This window comes from Mobula birostris, unplaced genomic scaffold, assembly GCF_030028105.1.
Source record: "Mobula birostris isolate sMobBir1 unplaced genomic scaffold, sMobBir1.hap1 scaffold_2062, whole genome shotgun sequence".
In the NCBI taxonomy this organism is placed as follows: Eukaryota; Metazoa; Chordata; class Chondrichthyes; order Myliobatiformes; family Myliobatidae; genus Mobula; species Mobula birostris.
The window spans coordinates 1-24,630 of record NW_027275110.1 but is presented as its reverse complement, the minus strand read 5'-3'; the positions used below and the strand labels follow the sequence as shown (position 1 = coordinate 24,630).

The 24,630-nt window shown below is 54.4% G+C and overlaps 1 protein-coding gene across 1 annotated transcript in view; it reads left to right on the top strand.

Moving 5' to 3' along the window:
* Positions 1 to 13,921, top strand: part of LOC140192659 (uncharacterized) — a gene marked incomplete at its 3' end in the record, with an annotated part of 28,119 nt that extends 14,198 nt beyond the window's left edge. The window contains 5 exon segments of the mRNA XM_072250189.1: positions 3,724 to 5,115; positions 11,051 to 11,101; positions 12,291 to 12,715; positions 12,755 to 13,571; positions 13,683 to 13,921. Of these exon segments, the coding sequence (XP_072106290.1) occupies positions 3,724 to 5,115; positions 11,051 to 11,101; positions 12,291 to 12,715; positions 12,755 to 13,571; positions 13,683 to 13,921 (2,924 nt within the window).
* Positions 13,922 to 24,630: the final 10,709 nt, after the last annotated feature.

The following is a 24,630-nucleotide window of genomic DNA, read 5'->3' as shown; positions in this document are numbered from 1 at the left end:
CCGACAACAGACACCAGCACATTGACCGCAGAGTCCAGCACATCAACCAGAGAGACCAGCACATCAACCACAGAGATCAGCACATCAACCACAGAGACCAGCTCACAAACCAGCACGCCGGCAACAGACACCAGCACATTGACCGCAGAGTCCGGCACAACGACTGCAGAGTCCAGCATAACATTCACAGAGCCCAGCACAACGACCACAGAGACCAGCACATCAACCACAGAGACCAGCTCACCAACTGCAGAGTCCAGCACAATGACTGCAGAGTCCAGCATAACAATCACAGAGACCAGCTCACCAACCACAGAGACCAGGTCAGCAACCAGCACATCGACAACAGACACCAGCACGTCAACCACAGACACCAGCACACTGACCACAGTATCCAGCACAAAGACAATAGAGACCAGCACAACGACCACAGAGACCAGCTCACCAACCAGCACAGAAACAACAGAGTCCCGCACAACAAGAACCACAATGACCACAGAGACCAGCTCACCAACCACAGAAACCAGCACATCAACCACAGAGACCAGCACATCAACCACAGACACCAGCACATCAACCACAGAGACCAGCACATCAACCACAGAGACCAGCACATCAACCACAGAGACCAGCACATCAACTGCAGAGACCAGCTCACCAACCACAGAGTCCAGTTCACCAACCAGCACACCGACGACAGACACCAGCATATTGACCGCAGAGTCCAGCACAACGACTGCAGAGTCCAGCACACTGACCACAGAGTCCAGCACACTGACCACAGAGTCCAGCACACCGACCACGGAGTCCAGTGCACAAACCATAGGGTCCAGCACACCGACAAATGAGTCCAGCAGGTCCACCGCAGGGTCCAGCTCACCGATGACAGAGTCCAGCACAACAACAACCTCACCAACCACAGACACCAGAACATTGACCGTAGGGTCCAGCACAACCACCCCAGAGTCGAGTACAATGACCACAGAGTACAGCACGTCAGCCACGGAGTCCAGCACACCAATTAGCACACCGACGACAGAGTCCAGCACAAAAACAACCACACCGACCACAGAGACCAGCTCACCACCCAGCACATCGACAACAGACACCAGCACATCAACCACAGAGACCAGCACATCAACCACATAGACCAGCACGTCAATCACAGAGACCAGCTCACCAACCACAGAGACCAGCTCACCAACCACAGAGACCAGCTCACCAACCAGCACATCGACAAAAAACACCAGCACATCAAACACAGAGACCAGCACGTCAACCACAGAGACCAGCACATCAACCACAGAGTCCAGCTCACCAACCAGCACACCGACAACAGACACCAGCACGTCAAACACAGAGACCAGCACATCAACCACAGAGACCAGCACGTCAACCACAGAGACCAGCACATCAACCACAGAGACCAGCTCACCAACCACAGAGACCAGCACGTCAACCACAGAGACCAGCACATCAACCACAGAGACCAGCTCACCAACCACAGAGACCAGCTCACCAACCACAGAGACCAGCACATCAACCACAGAGACCAGCACATCAACCAGAGAGACCAGCACATCGACCGCAGAGTCCAGCTCACCAACCAGCACACCGGCAACAGACACCAGCACATCAACCACAGAGACCAGCACGTCAACCACAGAGACCAGCACATCAACCACAGAGACCAGCACGCCAACCAGCACACCGACAACAGACACCAGCACATCAAACACAGAGACGAGCACGTCAACCACAGAGACCAGCTCACCGACCACAGAGACCAGCACATCAACCACAGAGACCAGCACATCAACCAGAGAGACCAGCACATCGACCGCAGAGTCCAGCTCACCAACCAGCACACCGGCAACAGAGACCAGCACATCAACCACAGAGACCAGCACGTCAACCACAGAGACCAGCACATCAACCACAGAGACCAGCACACCAACCAGCACACCGACAACAGACACCAGCACATCAAACACAGAGGCCAGCACGTCAACCACAGAGACCAGCTCACCGACCACAGAGACCAGCACATCGACAACAGAGACCAGCACACCAACCACAGAGACCAGCTCACCAACCAGCACACCGGCAACAGACACCAGCACATCAACCACAGAGACCAGCACGTCAACCACAGAGACCAGCACATCAACCACAGAGACCAGCACACCAACCACAGAGACCAGCTCACCAACCAGCACACCGACAACAGACACCAGCACGTCAACCACAGAGACCAGCACATCAACCACAGAGACCAGCACACCAACCACAGGAAACAGCTCACCAACCAGCACATCGACAACAGACACCAGCACATCGACAACAGAGACCAGCACACCAACCACAGAGACCAGCACACCAACCACAGAGACCAGCACATCAACCACAGAGACCAGCTCACCAACCACAGAGACCAGCACGTCAACCACAGAGACCAGCACATCAACCACAGAGACCAGCACACCAACCACAGAGAACAGCTCACCAACCAGCACACCGACAACAGACACCAGCACATCAACCACAGACACCAGCACATCAACCACAGAGACCAGCACGTCAACCACAGAGACCAGCACATCAACCACAGAGACCAGAACACCAACCACAGAGACCAGCTCACCAACCAGCACACCGACAACAGACACCAGCACGTCAACCACAGAGAACAGCACATCAACCACAGAGACCAGCACACCAACCACAGAGACCAGCTCACCAACCAGCACACCGACAACAGACACCAGCACGTCAACCACAGAGACCAGCACATCAACCACAGAGACCAGCACACCAACCACAGAGAACAGCTCACCAACCAGCACATCGACAACAGAGACCAGCACACTGACAACAGAGACCAACACACTGACCACAGAGTCCAGCACACCAACCGCACAGTCCAGCACATCAACCACAGAGACCAGCACAACGACCACAGAGTCCAGCACATCAACAACAGAGACCAGCACATCAACCACAGAGACCAGCACATCAACCACAGAGACCAGCACACCAACCACAGAGACCAGCACATCAACCACAGAGACCAGCACGTCAACCACAGAGACCAGCACACTGACAACAGAGACCAACACACTGACCACAGAGTCCAGCACACCAACCGCACAGTCCAGCACATCAACCACAGAGACCAGCACAACGACCACAGAGTCCAGCACGTCAACCACAGAGACCAGCACATCAACCACAGAGACCAGCACACCAACCACAGAGACCAGCACATCAACCACAGAGTCCAGCACACCAACCAGCACACCGACAACAGACACCAGCACATCAACCACAGAGACCAGCACATCAACCACAGAGACCAGCACACTGACCACAGAGTCCAGCTCACCAACCACAGAGTCCAGCTCACCAACCAGCACATCGACAACAGACACCAGCACATCAACCACAGAGACCAGCACGTCAACCACAGAGACCAGCACATCAACCACAGAGTCCAGCTCACCAACCAGCACACCGACAATAGATACCAGCACATTGACCGCAGAGTCCAGCACAACGACTGCAGAATTCAGCACAATGACCACAGAGTCCAGCACACCAACCACAGAGACCAGCACGTCAACCACAGAGACCAGCAAATCAACCACAGAGACCAGCTCACCAACCAGCACATCGACAACAGACACCAGCACATCAAACACAGAGACCAGCACGTCAACCACAGAGACCAGCACACTGACCACAGAGACCAGCACATCAACCACAGAGACCAGCACATCAACCACAGAGACCAGCACACTGACCACAGAGACCAGCACATCAACCACAGAGACCAGCACACCAACCACAGAGACCAGCAAATCAACCACAGAGACCAGCTCACCAACCAGCACATCGACAACAGACACCAGCACATCAAACACAGAGACCAGCACGTCAACCACAGAGACCAGCACACTGACCACAGAGACCAGCACATCAACCACAGAGACCAGCACATCAACCACAGAGACCAGCACACTGACCACAGAGACCAGCACATCAACCACAGAGACCAGCACATCAACCACAGAGACCAGCTCACCAACCAGCACATCGACAACAGTCACCAGCACATCAACCACAGAGACCAGCACATCAACCACAGAAACCAGCACGTCAACCACAGAGACCAGCACGTCAACCACAGAGACCAGCTCATCAACCACTGAGACCAGCTCACCACCCAGCACACCGACAACAGACACCAGCACATCGACCACAGAGACCAGCACGTCAACCACAGAGACCAGCTGACCAACCACAAAAACCAGCACATCGACAACAGAGACCAGCACATCAACCACAGAGTCCAGCACAACGACTGCAGAGTCCAGCATAATGATCACAGAGTCCAGCACACCAACCACACCATCCAGCACATCAACTGCAGAGTCTAGCATAACAAGCACAGAGACCAGCACAACGACCACAGAGTCCAGCACGTCAACCACAGAGACCAGCACACTGACCACAGAGACCAGCACATCAACCACAGAGACCAGCTCACCAACCACAGAGACCAGCACACTGACCACAGAGACCAGTTCACCAACCACAGAGACCAGCACATCAACCACAGAGTCCAGCACACTGACCACAGAGACCAGCTCACCAACCACAGAGAACAGCACATCAACCACAGAGACCAGCTCACCGACCACAGTGATCAGCACATCAACCACAGAGACCAGCACGTCAACCACAGAGACCAGCACACCAACCACAGAGACCAGCACATCAACCACAGAGACCAGCTCACCAACCACAGAGACCAGCACGTCAACCACAGAGACCAGCACGTCAACCACAGAGACCAGCATATCAACCACAGAGACCAGCACATCAACCACAGAGACCAGCACACCAACCACAGAGACCAGCTCACCAACCAGCACACCGACAACAGACACCAGCACGTCAACCACAGAGACCAGCACATCAACCACAGAGACCAGCACACCAACCACAGAGAACAGCGCACCAACCAGCACATCGACAACAGACACCAGCACATCGACAACAGAGACCAGCACACCAACCACAGAGACCAGCACACCAACCACAGAGACCAGCACATCAACCACAGAGACCAGCACGTCAACAACAGAGACCAGCACACTGACAACAGAGACCAACACACTGACCACAGAGTCCAGCACACCAACCGCACAGTGCAGCACATCAACCACAGAGACCAGCACAACGACCACAGAGTCCAGCACATCAACAACAGAGACCAGCACATCAACCACAGAGACCAGCACATCAACCACAGAGACCAGCACACCAACCACAGAGACCAGCACATCAACCACAGAGACCAGCACGTCAACCACAGAGACCAGCACACTGACAACAGAGACCAACACACTGACCACAGAGTCCAGCACACCGACCGCACAGTGCAGCACATCAACCACAGAGACCAGCACAACGACCACAGAGTCCAGCACGTCAACCACAGAGACCAGCACATCAACCACAGAGACCAGCACACCAACCACAGAGACCAGCACATCAACCACAGAGTCCAGCACACCAACCAGCACACCGACAACAGACACCAGCACATCAACCACAGAGACCAGCACATCAACCACAGAGACCAGCACACTGACCACAGAGTCCAGCTCACCAACCACAGAGTCCAGCTCACCAACCAGCACATCGACAACAGACACCAGCACATCAACCACAGAGACCAGCACGTCAACCACAGAGACCAGCAAATCAACCACAGAGACCAGCTCACCAACCAGCACATCGACAACAGACACCAGCACATCAACCACAGAGACCAGCACGTCAACCACAGAGACCAGCACACCAACCACAGAGACCAGCACATCAACCACAGAGTCCAGCACACCAACCAGCACACCGACAACAGACACCAGCACATCAACCACAGAGACCAGCACATCAACCACAGAGACCAGCACACTGACCACAGAGTCCAGCTCACCAACCACAGAGTCCAGCTCACCAACCAGCACATCGACAACAGACACCAGCACATCAACCACAGAGACCAGCACGTCAACCACAGAGACCAGCAAATCAACCACAGAGACCAGCTCACCAACCAGCACATCGACAACAGACACCAGCACATCAAACACAGAGACCAGCACGTCAACCACAGAGACCAGCACACTGACCACAGAGACCAGCACATCAACCACAGAGACCAGCACATCAACCACAGAGACCAGCTCACCAAGCAGCACATCGACAACAGTCACCAGCACATCAACCACAGAGACCAGCACATCAACCACAGAGACCAGCACGTCAACCACAGAGACCAGCACGTCAGCCACAGAGACCAGCTCATCAACCACTGAGACCAGCTCACCACCCAGCACACCGACAACAGACACCAGCACATCAACCACAGAGACCAGCACATCAACCACAGAGACCAGCACGTCAACCACAGAGACCAGCTGACCAACCACAAAAACCAGCACATCGACAACAGAGACCAGCTCACCAACCACAGAGACCAGCTCATCAACCACAGAGACCAGCTCAGCAACCAGCACATCGACAACATATACCAGCACATTGACCGCAGAGTCCAGCACAACGACTGCAGAGTCCAGCACAATGATCACAGAGTCCAGCACACCAACCACACCATCCAGCGCATCAACTGCAGAGTCCAGCATAACAAGCACAGAGACCAGCACAACGACCACAGAGACCAGCACATCAACCACAGAGACCAGCACACTGACCACAGAGACCAGCTCACCAACCACAGAGACCAGCACATCAACCACAGAGACCAGCTCACCAACCACAGAGACCAGCACATCAACCACAGAGACCAGCACGTCAACCACAGAGACCAGCACACCAACCACAGAGACCAGCACATCAACCACAGAGACCAGCTCACCAACCACAGAGACCAGCACGTCAACCACAGAGACCAGCACATCAACCACAGAGACCAGCACACCAACCACAGAGAACAGCTCACCAACCAGCACACCGACAACAGACACCAGCACATCAACCACAGACACCAGCACATCAACCACAGAGACCAGCACGTCAACCACAGAGACCAGCACATCAACCACAGAGACCAGCACATCAACCACAGAGACCAGCACACCAACCACAGAGACCAGCACACTGACCACAGAGTCCAGCTCACCAACCACAGAGTCCAGCTCACCAACCAGCACATCGACAACAGACACCAGCACATCAACCACAGAGACCAGCACGTCAACCACAGAGACCAGCACATCAACCACAGAGTCCAGCTCACCAACCAGCACACCGACAATAGATACCAGCACATTGACCGCAGAGTCCAGCACAACGACTGCAGAATTCAGCACAATGACCACAGAGTCCAGCACACCAACCACAGAGACCAGCACGTCAACCACAGAGACCAGCAAATCAACCACAGAGACCAGCTCACCAACCAGCACACCGACAACAAACACCAGCACATCAACCACAGAGACCAGCTCACCAACCAGCACATCGACAACAGACACCAGCACATCAAACACAGAGACCAGCACGTCAACCACAGAGACCAGCACACTGACCACAGAGACCAGCACATCAACCACAGAGACCAGCACATCAACCACAGAGACCAGCACACTGACCACAGAGACCAGCACATCAACCACAGAGACCAGCACATCAACCACAGAGACCAGCTCACCAACCAGCACATCGACAACAGTCACCAGCACATCAACCACAGAGACCAGCACGTCAACCACAGAGAACAGCACGTCAACCACAGAGACCAGCTCATCAACCACTGAGACCAGCTCACCACCCAGCACACCGACAACAGACACCAGCACATCAACCACAGAGACCAGCACGTCAACCACAGAGACCAGCTGACCAACCACAAAAACCAGCACATCGACAACAGAGACCAGCTCACCAACCACAGAGACCAGCTCATCAACTACAGAGACCAGCTCAGCAACCAGCACATCGACAACATATACCAGCACATTGACCGCAGAGTCCAGCAAAACGACTGCAGAGTCCAGCACAATGATCACAGTCCAGCACACCAACCACACCATCCAGCACATCAACTGCAGAGCCCAGCATAACAAGCACAGAGACCAGCACAACGACCACAGAGACCAGCACATCAACCACAGAGACCAGCACACTGACCACAGAGACCAGCTCACCAACCACAGAGACCAGCACATCAACCAGAGAGACCAGCTCACCAACAACAGAGACCAGCACATCAACCACAGAGACCAGCACGTCAACCACAGAGACCAGCACACCAACCACAGAGACCAGCACATCAACCACAGAGACCAGCTCACCAACCACAGAGACCAGCACGTCAACCACAGAGACCAGCACATCAACCACAGAGACCAGCACACCAACCACAGAGAACAGCTCACCAACCAGCACACCGACAACAGACACCAGCACATCAACCACAGACACCAGCACATCAACCACAGAGACCAGCACGTCAACCACAGAGACCAGCACATCAACCACAGAGACCAGCACACCAACCACAGAGACCAGCTCACCAACCAGCACACCGACAACAGACACCAGCACGTCAACCACAGAGACCAGCACATCAACCACAGAGACCAGCACACCAACCACAGAGAGCAGCTCACCAACCAGCACACCGACAACAGACACCAGCACGTCAACCACAGAGACCAGCACATCAACCACAGAGACCAGCACACCAACCACAGAGAACAGCTCACCAACCAGCACATCGACAACAGACACCAGCACATCGACAACAGAGACCAGCACACCAACCACAGAGACCAGCACGTCAACCACAGAGACCAGCACATCAACCACAGAGACCAGCACGTCAACCACAGAGACCAGCACACTGACAACAGAGACCAACACACTGACCACAGAGTCCAGCACACCAACCGCACAGTCCAGCACATCAACCACAGAGACCAGCACAACGACCACAGAGTCCAGCACATCAACAACAGAGACCAGCACATCAACCACAGAGACCAGCACATCAATCACAGAGACCAGCACACCAACCACAGAGACCAGCACACTGACCACAGAGTCCAGCTCACCAACCACAGAGTCCAGCTCACCAACCAGCACATCGACAACAGACACCAGCACATCAACCACAGAGACCAGCACGTCAACCACAGAGACCAGCACATCAACCACAGAGTCCAGCTCACCAACCAGCACACCGACAATAGATACCAGCACATTGACCGCAGAGTCCAGCACAACGACTGCAGAATTCAGCACAATGACCACAGAGTCCAGCACACCAACCACAGAGACCAGCACGTCAACCACAGAGACCAGCAAATCAACCACAGAGACCAGCTCACCAACCAGCACACCGACAACAAACACCAGCACATCAACCACAGAGACCAGCTCACCAACCAGCACTTCGACAACAGACACCAGCACATCAAACACAGAGACCAGCACGTCATCCACAGAGACCAGCACACTGACCACAGAGACCAGCACATCAACCACAGACACCAGCACATCAACCACAGAGACCAGCACACTGACCACAGAGACCAGCACATCAACCACAGAGACCAGCACATCAACCACAGAGACCAGCTCACCAACCAGCACATCGACAACAGTCACCAGCACATCAACCACAGAGACCAGCACGTCAACCACAGAGACCAGCACGTCAACCACAGAGACCAGCTCATCAAATACTGAGACCAGCTCACCACCCAGCACACCGACAACAGACACCAGCACATCAACCACAGAGACCAGCACGTCAACCACAGAGAACAGCTGACCAACCACAAAAACCAGCACATCGACAACAGAGACCAGCTCACCAACCACAGAGACCAGCTCATCAACCACAGAGACCAGCTCAGCAACCAGCACATCGACAACATATACCAGCACATTGACCGCAGAGTCCAGCACAACGACTGCAGAGTCCAGCACAATGATCACAGAGTCCAGCACACCAACCACAACATCCAGCACATCAACTGCAGAGTCCAGCATAACAAGCACAGAGACCAGCACAACGACCACAGAGTGCAGCACTTCAACCACAGAGACCAGCTCACCAACCACAGAGACCAGCACATCAACCACAGAGACCAGCACACCAACCACAGAGTCCAGCACACTGACCACAGAGACCAGCACATCAACCACAGAGACCAGCTCACCAACCACAGAGACCAGCACATCAACCACAGAGACCAGCTCACCAACCACAGAGACCAGCACATCAACCACAGAGACCAGCACGTCAACCACAGAGACCAGCACATCAACCACAGAGTCCAGCTCACCAACCAGCACATTGACAACAGACACCAGCACATCAACCACAGAGACCAGCACGTCAACCACAGAGACCAGCACATCAACCACAGAGACCAGCACACCAACCACAGAGACCAGCTCACCAACCACAGAGACCAGCACATCAACCACAGAGACCAGCACGTCAACCACAGAGACCAGCACATCAACCACAGAGACCAGCACACCAACCACAGAGAACAGCTCACCAACCAGCACACCGACAACAGACACCAGCACATCAACCACAGACACCAGCACATCAACCACAGAGACCAGCACGTCAACCACAGAGACCAGCACATCAACCACAGAGACCAGCACATCAACCACAGAGACCAGCACACCAACCACAGAGACCAGCACACTGACCACAGAGTCCAGCTCACCAACCACAGAGTCCAGCTCACCAACCAGCACATCGACAACAGACACCAGCACATCAACCACAGAGACCAGCACGTCAACCACAGAGACCAGCACATCAACCACAGAGTCCAGCTCACCAACCAGCACACCGACAATAGATACCAGCACATTGACCGCAGAGTCCAGCACAACGACTGCAGAATTCAGCACAATGACCACAGAGTCCAGCACACCAACCACAGAGACCAGCACGTCAACCACAGAGACCAGCAAATCAACCACAGAGACCAGCTCACCAACCAGCACACCGACAACAAACACCAGCACATCAACCACAGAGACCAGCTCACCAACCAGCACATCGACAACAGACACCAGCACATCAAACACAGAGACCAGCACGTCAACCACAGAGACCAGCACACTGACCACAGAGACCAGCACATCAACCACAGAGACCAGCACATCAACCACAGAGACCAGCACACTGACCACAGAGACCAGCACATCAACCACAGAGACCAGCACATCAACCACAGAGACCAGCTCACCAACCAGCACATCGACAACAGTCACCAGCACATCAACCACAGAGACCAGCACGTCAACCACAGAGAACAGCACGTCAACCACAGAGACCAGCTCATCAACCACTGAGACCAGCTCACCACCCAGCACACCGACAACAGACACCAGCACATCAACCACAGAGACCAGCACGTCAACCACAGAGACCAGCTGACCAACCACAAAAACCAGCACATCGACAACAGAGACCAGCTCACCAACCACAGAGACCAGCTCATCAACTACAGAGACCAGCTCAGCAACCAGCACATCGACAACATATACCAGCACATTGACCGCAGAGTCCAGCAAAACGACTGCAGAGTCCAGCACAATGATCACAGTCCAGCACACCAACCACACCATCCAGCACATCAACTGCAGAGCCCAGCATAACAAGCACAGAGACCAGCACAACGACCACAGAGACCAGCACATCAACCACAGAGACCAGCACACTGACCACAGAGACCAGCTCACCAACCACAGAGACCAGCACATCAACCAGAGAGACCAGCTCACCAACAACAGAGACCAGCACATCAACCACAGAGACCAGCACGTCAACCACAGAGACCAGCACACCAACCACAGAGACCAGCACATCAACCACAGAGACCAGCTCACCAACCACAGAGACCAGCACGTCAACCACAGAGACCAGCACATCAACCACAGAGACCAGCACACCAACCACAGAGAACAGCTCACCAACCAGCACACCGACAACAGACACCAGCACATCAACCACAGACACCAGCACATCAACCACAGAGACCAGCACGTCAACCACAGAGACCAGCACATCAACCACAGAGACCAGCACACCAACCACAGAGACCAGCTCACCAACCAGCACACCGACAACAGACACCAGCACGTCAACCACAGAGACCAGCACATCAACCACAGAGACCAGCACACCAACCACAGAGAGCAGCTCACCAACCAGCACACCGACAACAGACACCAGCACGTCAACCACAGAGACCAGCACATCAACCACAGAGACCAGCACACCAACCACAGAGAACAGCTCACCAACCAGCACATCGACAACAGACACCAGCACATCGACAACAGAGACCAGCACACCAACCACAGAGACCAGCACGTCAACCACAGAGACCAGCACATCAACCACAGAGACCAGCACGTCAACCACAGAGACCAGCACACTGACAACAGAGACCAACACACTGACCACAGAGTCCAGCACACCAACCGCACAGTCCAGCACATCAACCACAGAGACCAGCACAACGACCACAGAGTCCAGCACATCAACAACAGAGACCAGCACATCAACCACAGAGACCAGCACATCAATCACAGAGACCAGCACACCAACCACAGAGACCAGCACACTGACCACAGAGTCCAGCTCACCAACCACAGAGTCCAGCTCACCAACCAGCACATCGACAACAGACACCAGCACATCAACCACAGAGACCAGCACGTCAACCACAGAGACCAGCACATCAACCACAGAGTCCAGCTCACCAACCAGCACACCGACAATAGATACCAGCACATTGACCGCAGAGTCCAGCACAACGACTGCAGAATTCAGCACAATGACCACAGAGTCCAGCACACCAACCACAGAGACCAGCACGTCAACCACAGAGACCAGCAAATCAACCACAGAGACCAGCTCACCAACCAGCACACCGACAACAAACACCAGCACATCAACCACAGAGACCAGCTCACCAACCAGCACTTCGACAACAGACACCAGCACATCAAACACAGAGACCAGCACGTCATCCACAGAGACCAGCACACTGACCACAGAGACCAGCACATCAACCACAGACACCAGCACATCAACCACAGAGACCAGCACACTGACCACAGAGACCAGCACATCAACCACAGAGACCAGCACATCAACCACAGAGACCAGCTCACCAACCAGCACATCGACAACAGTCACCAGCACATCAACCACAGAGACCAGCACGTCAACCACAGAGACCAGCACGTCAACCACAGAGACCAGCTCATCAAATACTGAGACCAGCTCACCACCCAGCACACCGACAACAGACACCAGCACATCAACCACAGAGACCAGCACGTCAACCACAGAGAACAGCTGACCAACCACAAAAACCAGCACATCGACAACAGAGACCAGCTCACCAACCACAGAGACCAGCTCATCAACCACAGAGACCAGCTCAGCAACCAGCACATCGACAACATATACCAGCACATTGACCGCAGAGTCCAGCACAACGACTGCAGAGTCCAGCACAATGATCACAGAGTCCAGCACACCAACCACAACATCCAGCACATCAACTGCAGAGTCCAGCATAACAAGCACAGAGACCAGCACAACGACCACAGAGTGCAGCACTTCAACCACAGAGACCAGCTCACCAACCACAGAGACCAGCACATCAACCACAGAGACCAGCACACCAACCACAGAGTCCAGCACACTGACCACAGAGACCAGCACATCAACCACAGAGACCAGCTCACCAACCACAGAGACCAGCACATCAACCACAGAGACCAGCTCACCAACCACAGAGACCAGCACATCAACCACAGAGACCAGCACGTCAACCACAGAGACCAGCACATCAACCACAGAGTCCAGCTCACCAACCAGCACATTGACAACAGACACCAGCACATCAACTACAGAGACCAGCACACCAACCACAGAGACCAGCACACCAACCACAGAGACCAGCTCACCAACCACAGAGACCAGCACGTCAACCACAGAGACCAGCACGTCAACCACAGAGACCAGCACATCAACCACAGAGACCAGCTCACCAACCAGCACATCGACAATAGACACCAGCACATCAACCACAGAGACCAGCACATCAACCACAGAGACCAGCACATCAACCACAGAGACCAGCACATCAACCAGCACACCGACAACAGACACCAGCACATCAACCACAGAGACCAGCACACCAACCACAGAGTCCAGCACATCAACCACAGAGACCAGCACATCAACCACAGGGACCAGCACGTCAACCACAGAGACCAGCACACCAACCACAGAGACCAGCTCAACAACCAGCACACCGACAACAGAGACCAGCACATCAACCACAGAGACCAGCACACTGACCACAGAGACCAGCTCACCAACCACAGAGACCAGCACATCAACCACAGAGACCAGCTCACCAACCACAGAGACCAGCACATCAACCACAGAGACCAGCACGTCAACCACAGAGACCAGCACGTCAACCACAGAGACCAGCACATCAACCACAGAGACCAGCTCACCAACCACAGAGACCAGCACGTCAACCACAGAGACCAGCACGTCAACCACAGAGACCAGCATATCAACCACAGAGACCAGCACATCAACAACAGAGACCCGCACACCAACCACAGAGACCAGCTCACCAACCAGCACACCGACAACAGACACCAGCACGTCAACCACAGAGACCAGCACATCAACCACAGAGACCAGCACACCAACCACAGAGAACAGCTCATCAACCAGCACACCGACAACAGACACCAGCACATCAACCACAGACACCAGCACATCAACCACAGAGACCAGCACGTCAACCACAGAGACCAGCACATCAACCACAGAGACCAGCACACCAACCACAGAGACCAGCTCACCAACCAGCACACCGACAACAGACACCAGCACGTCAACCACAGAGACCAGCACATCAACCACAGAGACCAGCACACCAACCACAGAGACCAGCTCACCAACCAGCACACCGACAACAGACACCAGCACGTCAACCACAGAGACCAGCACATCAACCACAGAGACCAGCACACCAACCACAGAGAACAGCTCACCAACCAGCACATCGAGAACAGACACCAGCACATCGACAACAGAGACCAGCACACCAACCACAGAGACCAGCACGTCAACCACAGAGACCAGCACATCAACCACAGAGACCAGCACGTCAACCACAGAGACCAGCACACTGACAACAGAGACCAACACACTGACCACAGAGTCCAGCACACCGACCGCACAGTCCAGCACATCAACCACAGAGACCAGCACAACGACCACAGAGTCCAGCACGTCAACCACAGAGACCAGCACATCAACCACAGAGACCAGCACACCAACCACAGAGACCAGCACATCAACCACAGAGTCCAGCACACCAACCAGCACACCGACAACAGACACCAGCACATCAACCACAGAGACCAGCACATCAACCACAGAGACCAGCACACTGACCACAGAGTCCAGCTCACCAACCACAGAGTCCAGCTCACCAACCAGCACATCGACAGCAGACAGCAGCACATCAACCACAGAGACCAGCACGTCAACCACAGAGACCAGCACATCAACCACAGAGTCCAGCTCACCAACCAGCACACCGACAATAGATACCAGCACATTGACCGCAGAGTCCAGCACAACGACTTCAGAATTCAGCACAATGACCACAGAGTCCAGCACACCAACCACAGAGACCAGCACGTGAACCACAGAGACCAGCAAATCAACCACAGAGACCAGCTCACCAACCAGCACACCGACAACAGACACCAGCACATCAACCACAGAGACCAGCTCACCAACCAGCACATCGACAACAGACACCAGCACATCAAACACAGAGACCAGCACGTCAACCACAGAGACCAGCACACTGACCACAGAGACCAGCACATCAACCACAGAGACCAGCACATCAACCACAGAGACCAGCACACTGACCACAGAGACCAGCACATCAACCACAGAGACCAGCACATCAACCAGCACATCGACAACAGTCACCAGCACATCAACCACAGAGACCAGCACATCAACCACAGAAACCAGCACGTCAACCACAGAGACCAGCACGTCAACCACATAGACCAGCTCATCAACCACTGAGACCAGCTCACCAACCAGCACATCGACAACAGAGACCAGCACATCAACCACAGAGACCAGCACATCAACCACAGAGACCAGCACATCAACCACAGAGACCAGCACATCAACCACAGAGACCAGCAAATCAACCACAGAGACCAGCTCACCAACCAGCACACCGACAACAGACACCAGCACATCAACCACAGAGACCAGCTCACCAACCAGCACATCGACAACAGACACCAGCACATCAAACACAGAGACCAGCACGTCAACCACAGAGACCAGCACACTGACCACAGAGACCAGCACATCAACCACAGAGACCAGCACATCAACCACAGAGACCAGCACACTGACCACAGAGACCTGCACATCAACCACAGAGACCAGCACATCAACCACAGAGACCAGCTCACCAACCAGCACATCGACAACAGTCACCAGCACATCAACCACAGAGACCAGCACATCAACCACAGAGACCAGCACGTCAACCACAGAGACCAGCACGTCAACCACAGAGACCAGCTCATCAACCACTGAGACCAGCTCACCACCCAGCACACCGACAACAGACACCAGCACATCAACCACAGAGACCAGCACGTCAACCACAGAGACCAGCTGACCAACCACAAAAACCAGCACATCGACAACAGAGACCAGCTCACCAACCACAGAGTCCAGCTCATCAACCACAGAGACCAGCTCAGCAACCAGCACATCGACAACATATACCAGCACATTGACCGCAGAGTCCAGCACAACGACTGCAGAGTCCAGCAAAATGATCACAGAGTCCAGCACACCAACCACACCATCCAGCACATCAACTGCAGAGTCCAGCATAACAAGCACAGAGACCAGCACAACGACCACAGAGTCCAGCACGTCAACCACAGAGACCAGCACACTGACCACAGAGACCAGCACATCAACCACAGAGACCAGCACATCAACCACAGAGACCAGCACACTGACCACAGAGACCAGCTCACCAACCACAGAGACCAGCACATCAACCACAGAGACCAGCACGTCAACCACAGAGAACAGCACACCAACCACAGAGACCAGCACATCAACCACAGAGACCAGCTCACCAACCACAGAGACCAGCACGTCAACCACAGAGACCAGCACGTCAACCACAGAGAGCAGCACACCAACCACAGAGACCAGCACACCAACCACAGAGACCAGCACATCAACCACAGAGACCAGCTCACCAACCACAGAGAACAGCTCACCAACCAGCACACCGACAACAGACACCAGCACATCAACCACAGACACCAGCACATCAACCACAGAGACCAGCACGTCAACCACAGAGACCAGCACATCAACCACAGAGACCAGCACACCAACCACAGAGACCAGCTCACCAACCAGCACACCGACAACATACACCAGCACGTCAACCACAGAGACCAGCACATCAACCACAGAGACCAGCACACCAACCACAGAGAACAGCTCACCAACCAGCACATCGACAACAGACACCAGCACATCGACAACAGAGACCAGCACACCAACCACAGAGACCAGCACGTCAACCACAGAGACCAGCACATCAACCACAGAGACCAGCACGTCAACCACAGAGACCAGCACACTGACAACAGAGACCAACACACTGACCACAGAGTTCAGCACACCAACCGCACAGTCCAGCACATCAACCACAGAGACCAGCACAAAGACCACAGAGTCCAGCACATCAACAACAGAGACCAGCACATCAACCACAGAGACCAGCACATCAAACACAGAGACCAGCCCACCAACCACAGAGACCAGCACATCAACCACAGAGACCAGCACGTCAACCACAGAGACCAGCACACTGACAACAGAGACCAACACACTGACCACAGAGTCCAGCACACCAACCGCACAGTCCAGCACATCAACCACAGAGACCAGCACAATGACCACAGAGTCCAGCACGTCAACCACAGAGACCAGCACATCAACCACAGAGACCAGCACACCAACCACAGAGACCAGCACATCAACCACAGAGTCCAGCACACCAACCAGCACACCGACAACAGACACCAGCACATCAACGACAGAGACCAGCACATCAACCACAGAGACCAGCACACTGACCACAGAGTCCAGCTCACCAACCACTGAGACCAGCTCACCACCCAGCACACCGACAACTGACACCAGCACATCAACCACAGAGACCAGCACATCAACCACAGAGACCAGCACACCGACCACAGAGTCCAGCTCACCAACCACAGAGTCCAGCTCACCAACCAGCACATCGACAACAGACACCAGCACATCAACCACAGAGACCAGCACGTCAACCACAGAGACCAGCACATCAACCACAGAGTCCAGCTCACCAACCAGCACACCGACAATAGATACCCGCACATTGACCGCAGAGTCCAGCACAACGACTTCAGAATTCAGCACAATGACCACAGAGTCCAGCACACCAACCACAGAGACCAGCACGTGAACCACAGAGACCAGCAAATCAACCACAGAGACCAGCTCACCAACCAGCACACCGACAACAGACACCAGCACATCAACCACAGAGACCAGCTCACCAACCAGCACATCGACAACAGACACCAGCACATCAAACACAGAGACCAGCACGTCAACCACAGAGACCAGCACACTGACCACAGAGACCAGCACATCAACCACAGAGACCAGCACATCAACCACAGAGACCAGCACACTGACAACAGAGACCAGCACATCAACCACAGAGACCAGCACATCAACCAGCACATCGACAACAGTCACCAGCACATCAACCACAGAGACCAGCACATCAACCACAGAAACCAGCACGTCAACCACAGAGACCAGCACGTCAACCACAGAGACCAGCTCATCAACCACTGAGACCAGCTCACCAACCAGCACATCGACAACAGAGACCAGCACATCAACCACAGAGACCAGCTCACCAACCAGCACATCGACAACAGTCACCAGCACATCAACCACAGAGACCAGCACATCAACCACAGAGACCAGCTCACCAACCAGCACATCGACAACAGTCACCAGCACATCAACCACAGAGACCAGCACATCAACCACAGAGACCAGCACGTCAACCACAGAGACCAGCTGACCAACCACAAAAACCAGCACATCGACAACAGAGACCAGCTCACCAACCACAGAGTCCAGCTCATCAACCACAGAGACCAGCTCAGCAACCAGCACATCGACAACATATACCAGCACATTGACCGCAGAGTCCAGCACAACGACTGCAGAGTCCAGCAAAATGATCACAGAGTCCAGCACACCAACCACACCATCCAGCACATCAACTGCAGAGCCCAGCATAACAAGCACAGAGACCAGCACAACGACCACAGAGTCCAGCACGTCAACCACAGAGACCAGCACACTGACCACAGAGACCAGCACATCAACCACAGAGACCAACACATCAACCACAGAGACCAGCACACTGACCACAGAGACCAGCTCACCAACCACAGAGACCAGCACATCAACCACAGAGACCAGCACGTCAACCACAGAGACCAGCACACCAACCACAGAGACCAGCACATCAACCACAGAGACCAGCTCACCAACCACAGAGACCAGCACGTCAACCACAGAGACCAGCACGTCAACCACAGAGAGCAGCACACCAACCACAGAGACCAGCACACCAACCACAGAGACCAGCACATCAACCACAGAGACCAGCTCACCAACCACAGAGACCAGCACGTCAACCACAGAGACCAGCACATCAACCACAGAGACCAGCACACCAACCACAGAGAACAGCTCACCAACCAGCACACCGACAACAGACACCAGCACATCAACCACAGACACCAGCACATCAACCACAGAGACCAGCACGTCAACCACAGAGACCAGCACATCAACCACAGAGACCAGCACACCAACCACAGAGACCAGCTCACCAACCAGCACACCGACAACAGACACCAGCACGTCAACCACAGAGACCAGCACATCAACCACAGAGACCAGCACACCAACCACAGAGACCAGCTCACCAACCAGCACACCGACAACAGACACCAGCACGTCAACCACAGAGACCAGCACATCAACCACAGAGACCAGCACATCAACCACAGAGACCAGCACGTCAACCACAGAGACCAGCACACCAACCACAGAGACCAGCACATCAACCACAGAGACCAGCTCACCAACCACAGAGAGCAGCACACCAACCACAGAGACCAGCTCACCAACCACAGAGACCAGCACATCAACCACAGAGACCAGCACACTGACCACAGAGTCCAGCTCACCAACCACAGAGTCCAGCTCACCAACCAGCACATCGACAACAGACACCAGCACATCAACCACAGAGACCAGCACGTCAACCACAGAGACCAGCACATCAACCACAGAGTCCAGCTCACCAACCAGCACACCGACAATAGATACCAGCACATTGACCGCAGAGTCCAGCACAACGACTGCAGAATTCAGCACAATGACCACAGAGTCCAGCACACCAACCACAGAGACCAGCACGTCAACCACAGAGACCAGCAAATCAACCACAGAGACCAGCTCACCAACCAGCACACCGACAACAGACACCAGCACATCAACCACAGAGACCAGCTCACCAACCAGCACATCGACAACAGACACCAGCACATCAAACACAGAGACCAGCACGTCAACCACAGAGACCAGCACACTGACCACAGAGACCAGCACATCAACCACAGAGACCAGCACATCAACCACAGAGACCAGCACACTGACCACAGAGACCAGCACATCAACCACAGAGACCAGCACATCAACCACAGAGACCAGCTCACCAACCAGCACATCGACAACAGTCACCAGCACATCAACCACAGAGACCAGCACATCAACCACAGAGACCAGCACGTCAACCACAGAGACCAGCACGTCAACCACAGAGACCAGCTCATCAACCAGTGAGACCAGCTCACCACCCAGCACACCGACAACAGACACCAGCACATCAACCACAGAGACCAGCACGTCAACCACAGAGACCAGCTGACCAACCACAAAAACCAGCACATCGACAACAGAGACCAGCTCACCAACCACAGAGTCCAGCTCATCAACCACAGAGACCAGCTCAGCAACCAGCACATCGACAACATATACCAGCACATTGACCGCAGAGTCCAGCACAACGACTGCAGAGTCCAGCAAAATGATCACAGAGTCCAGCACACCAACCACACCATCCAGCACATCAACTGCAGAGTCCAGCATAACAAGCACAGAGACCAGCACAACGACCACAGAGTCCAGCACGTCAACCACAGAGACCAGCACACTGACCACAGAGACCAGCACATCAACCACAGAGACCAGCACATCAACCACAGAGACCAGCACACTGACCACAGAGACCAGCTCACCAACCACAGAGACCAGCACATCAACCACAGAGACCAGCACGTCAACCACAGAGACCAGCACACCAACCACAGAGACCAGCACATCAACCACAGAGACCAGCTCACCAACCACAGAGACCAGCACGTCAACCACAGAGACCAGCACGTCAACCACAGAGAGCAGCACACCAACCACAGAGACCAGCACACCAACCACAGAGACCAGCACATCAACCACAGAGACCAGCTCACCAACCACAGAGACCAGCACGTCAACCACAGAGACCAGCACATCAACCACAGAGACCAGCACACCAACCACAGAGAACAGCTCACCAACCAGCACACCGACAACAGACACCAGCACATCAACCACAGACACCAGCACATCAACCACAGAGACCAGCACGTCAACCACAGAGACCAGCACATCAACCACAGAGACCAGCACACCAACCACAGAGACCAGCTCACCAACCAGCACACCGACAACAGACACCAGCACGTCAACCACAGAGACCAGCACATCAACCACAGAGACCAGCACACCAACCACAGAGACCAGCTCACCAACCAGCACACCGACAACAGACACCAGCACGTCAACCACAGAGACCAGCACATCAACCACAGAGACCAGCACACCAACCACAGAGAACAGCTCACCAACCAGCACATCGACAACAGACACCAGCACATCGACAACAGAGACCAGCACACCAACCACAGAGACCAGCACGTCAACCACAGAGACCAGCACATCAACCACAGAGACCAGCACGTCAACCACAGAGACCAGCACACTGACAACAGAGACCAACACACTGACCACAGAGTCCAGCACACCAACCGCACAGTCCAGCACATCAACCACAGAGACCAGCACAACGACCACAGAGTCCAGCACATCAACAACAGAGACCAGCACATCAACCACAGAGACCAGCACATCAAACACAGAGACCAGCCCACCAACCACAGAGACCAGCACATCAACCACAGAGACCAGCACGTCAACCACAGAGACCAGCACACTGACAACAGAGACCAACACACTGACCACAGAGTCCAGCACACCAACCGCACAGTCCAGCACATCAACCACAGAGACCAGCACAATGACCACAGAGTCCAGCACGTCAACCACAGAGACCAGCACATCAACCACAGAGACCAGCACACCAACCACAGAGACCAGCACATCAACCACAGAGACCAGCTCACCAACCACAGAGACCAGCACATCAACCACAGAGACCAGCTCACCAACCACAGAGAGCAGCACACCAACCACAGAGACCAGCTCACCAACCACAGAGACCAGCACATCAACCACAGAGACCAGCACGTCAACCACAGAGACCAGCTCACCAACCACAGAGACCAGCACGTCAACCACAGAGACCAGCACACCAACCACAGAGACCAGCACATCAACCACAGAGACCAGCACGTCAACCACAGAGACCAGCACACTGACCACAGAGTCCAGCTCACCAACCACAGAGTCCAGCTCACCAACCAGCACATCGACAACAGACACCAGCACATCAACCACAGAGACCAGCACGTCAACCACAGAGACCAGCACATCAACCACAGAGTCCAGCTCACCAACCAGCACACCGACAATAGATACCAGCACATTGACCGCAGAGTCCAGCACAACGACTGCAGAATTCAGCACAATGACCACAGAGTCCAGCACACCAACCACAGAGACCAGCACGTCAACCACAGAGACCAGCAAATCAACCACAGAGACCAGCTCACCAACCAGCACACCGACAACAGACACCAGCACATCAACCACAGAGACCAGCTCACCAACCAGCACATCGACAACAGACACCAGCACATCAAACACAGAGACCAGCACGTCAACCACAGAGACCAGCACACTGACCACAGAGACCAGCACATCAACCACAGAGACCAGCACATCAACCACAGAGACCAGCACACTGACCACAGAGACCAGCACATCAACCACAGAGACCAGCACATCAACCACAGAGACCAGCTCACCAACCAGCACATCGACAACAGTCACCAGCACATCAACCACAGAGACCAGCACATCAACCACAGAGACCAGCACGTCAACCACAGAGACCAGCACGTCAACCACAGAGACCAGCTCATCAACCACTGAGACCAGCTCACCACCCAGCACACCGACAACAGACACCAGCACATCAACCACAGAGACCAGCACGTCAACCACAGAGACCAGCTGACCAACCACAAAAACCAGCACATCGACAACAGAGACCAGCTCACCAACCACAGAGTCCAGCTCATCAACCACAGAGACCAGCTCAGCAACCAGCACATCGACAACATATACCAGCACATTGACCGCAGAGTCCAGCACAACGACTGCAGAGTCCAGCAAAATGATCACAGAGTCCAGCACACCAACCACACCATCCAGCACATCAACTGCAGAGCCCAGCATAACAAGCACAGAGACCAGCACAACGACCACAGAGTCCAGCACGTCAACCACAGAGACCAGCACACTGACCACAGAGACCAGCACATCAACCACAGAGACCAACACATCAACCACAGAGACCAGCACACTGACCACAGAGACCAGCTCACCAACCACAGAGACCAGCACATCAACCACAGAGACCAGCACGTCAACCACAGAGACCAGCACACCAACCACAGAGACCAGCACATCAACCACAGAGACCAGCTCACCAACCACAGAGACCAGCACGTCAACCACAGAGACCAGCACGTCAACCACAGAGAGCAGCACACCAACCACAGAGACCAGCACACCAACCACAGAGACCAGCACATCAACCACAGAGACCAGCTCACCAACCACAGAGACCAGCACGTCAACCACAGAGACCAGCACATCAACCACAGAGACCAGCACACCAACCACAGAGAACAGCTCACCAACCAGCACACCGACAACAGACACCAGCACATCAACCACAGACACCAGCACATCAACCACAGAGACCAGCACGTCACGTC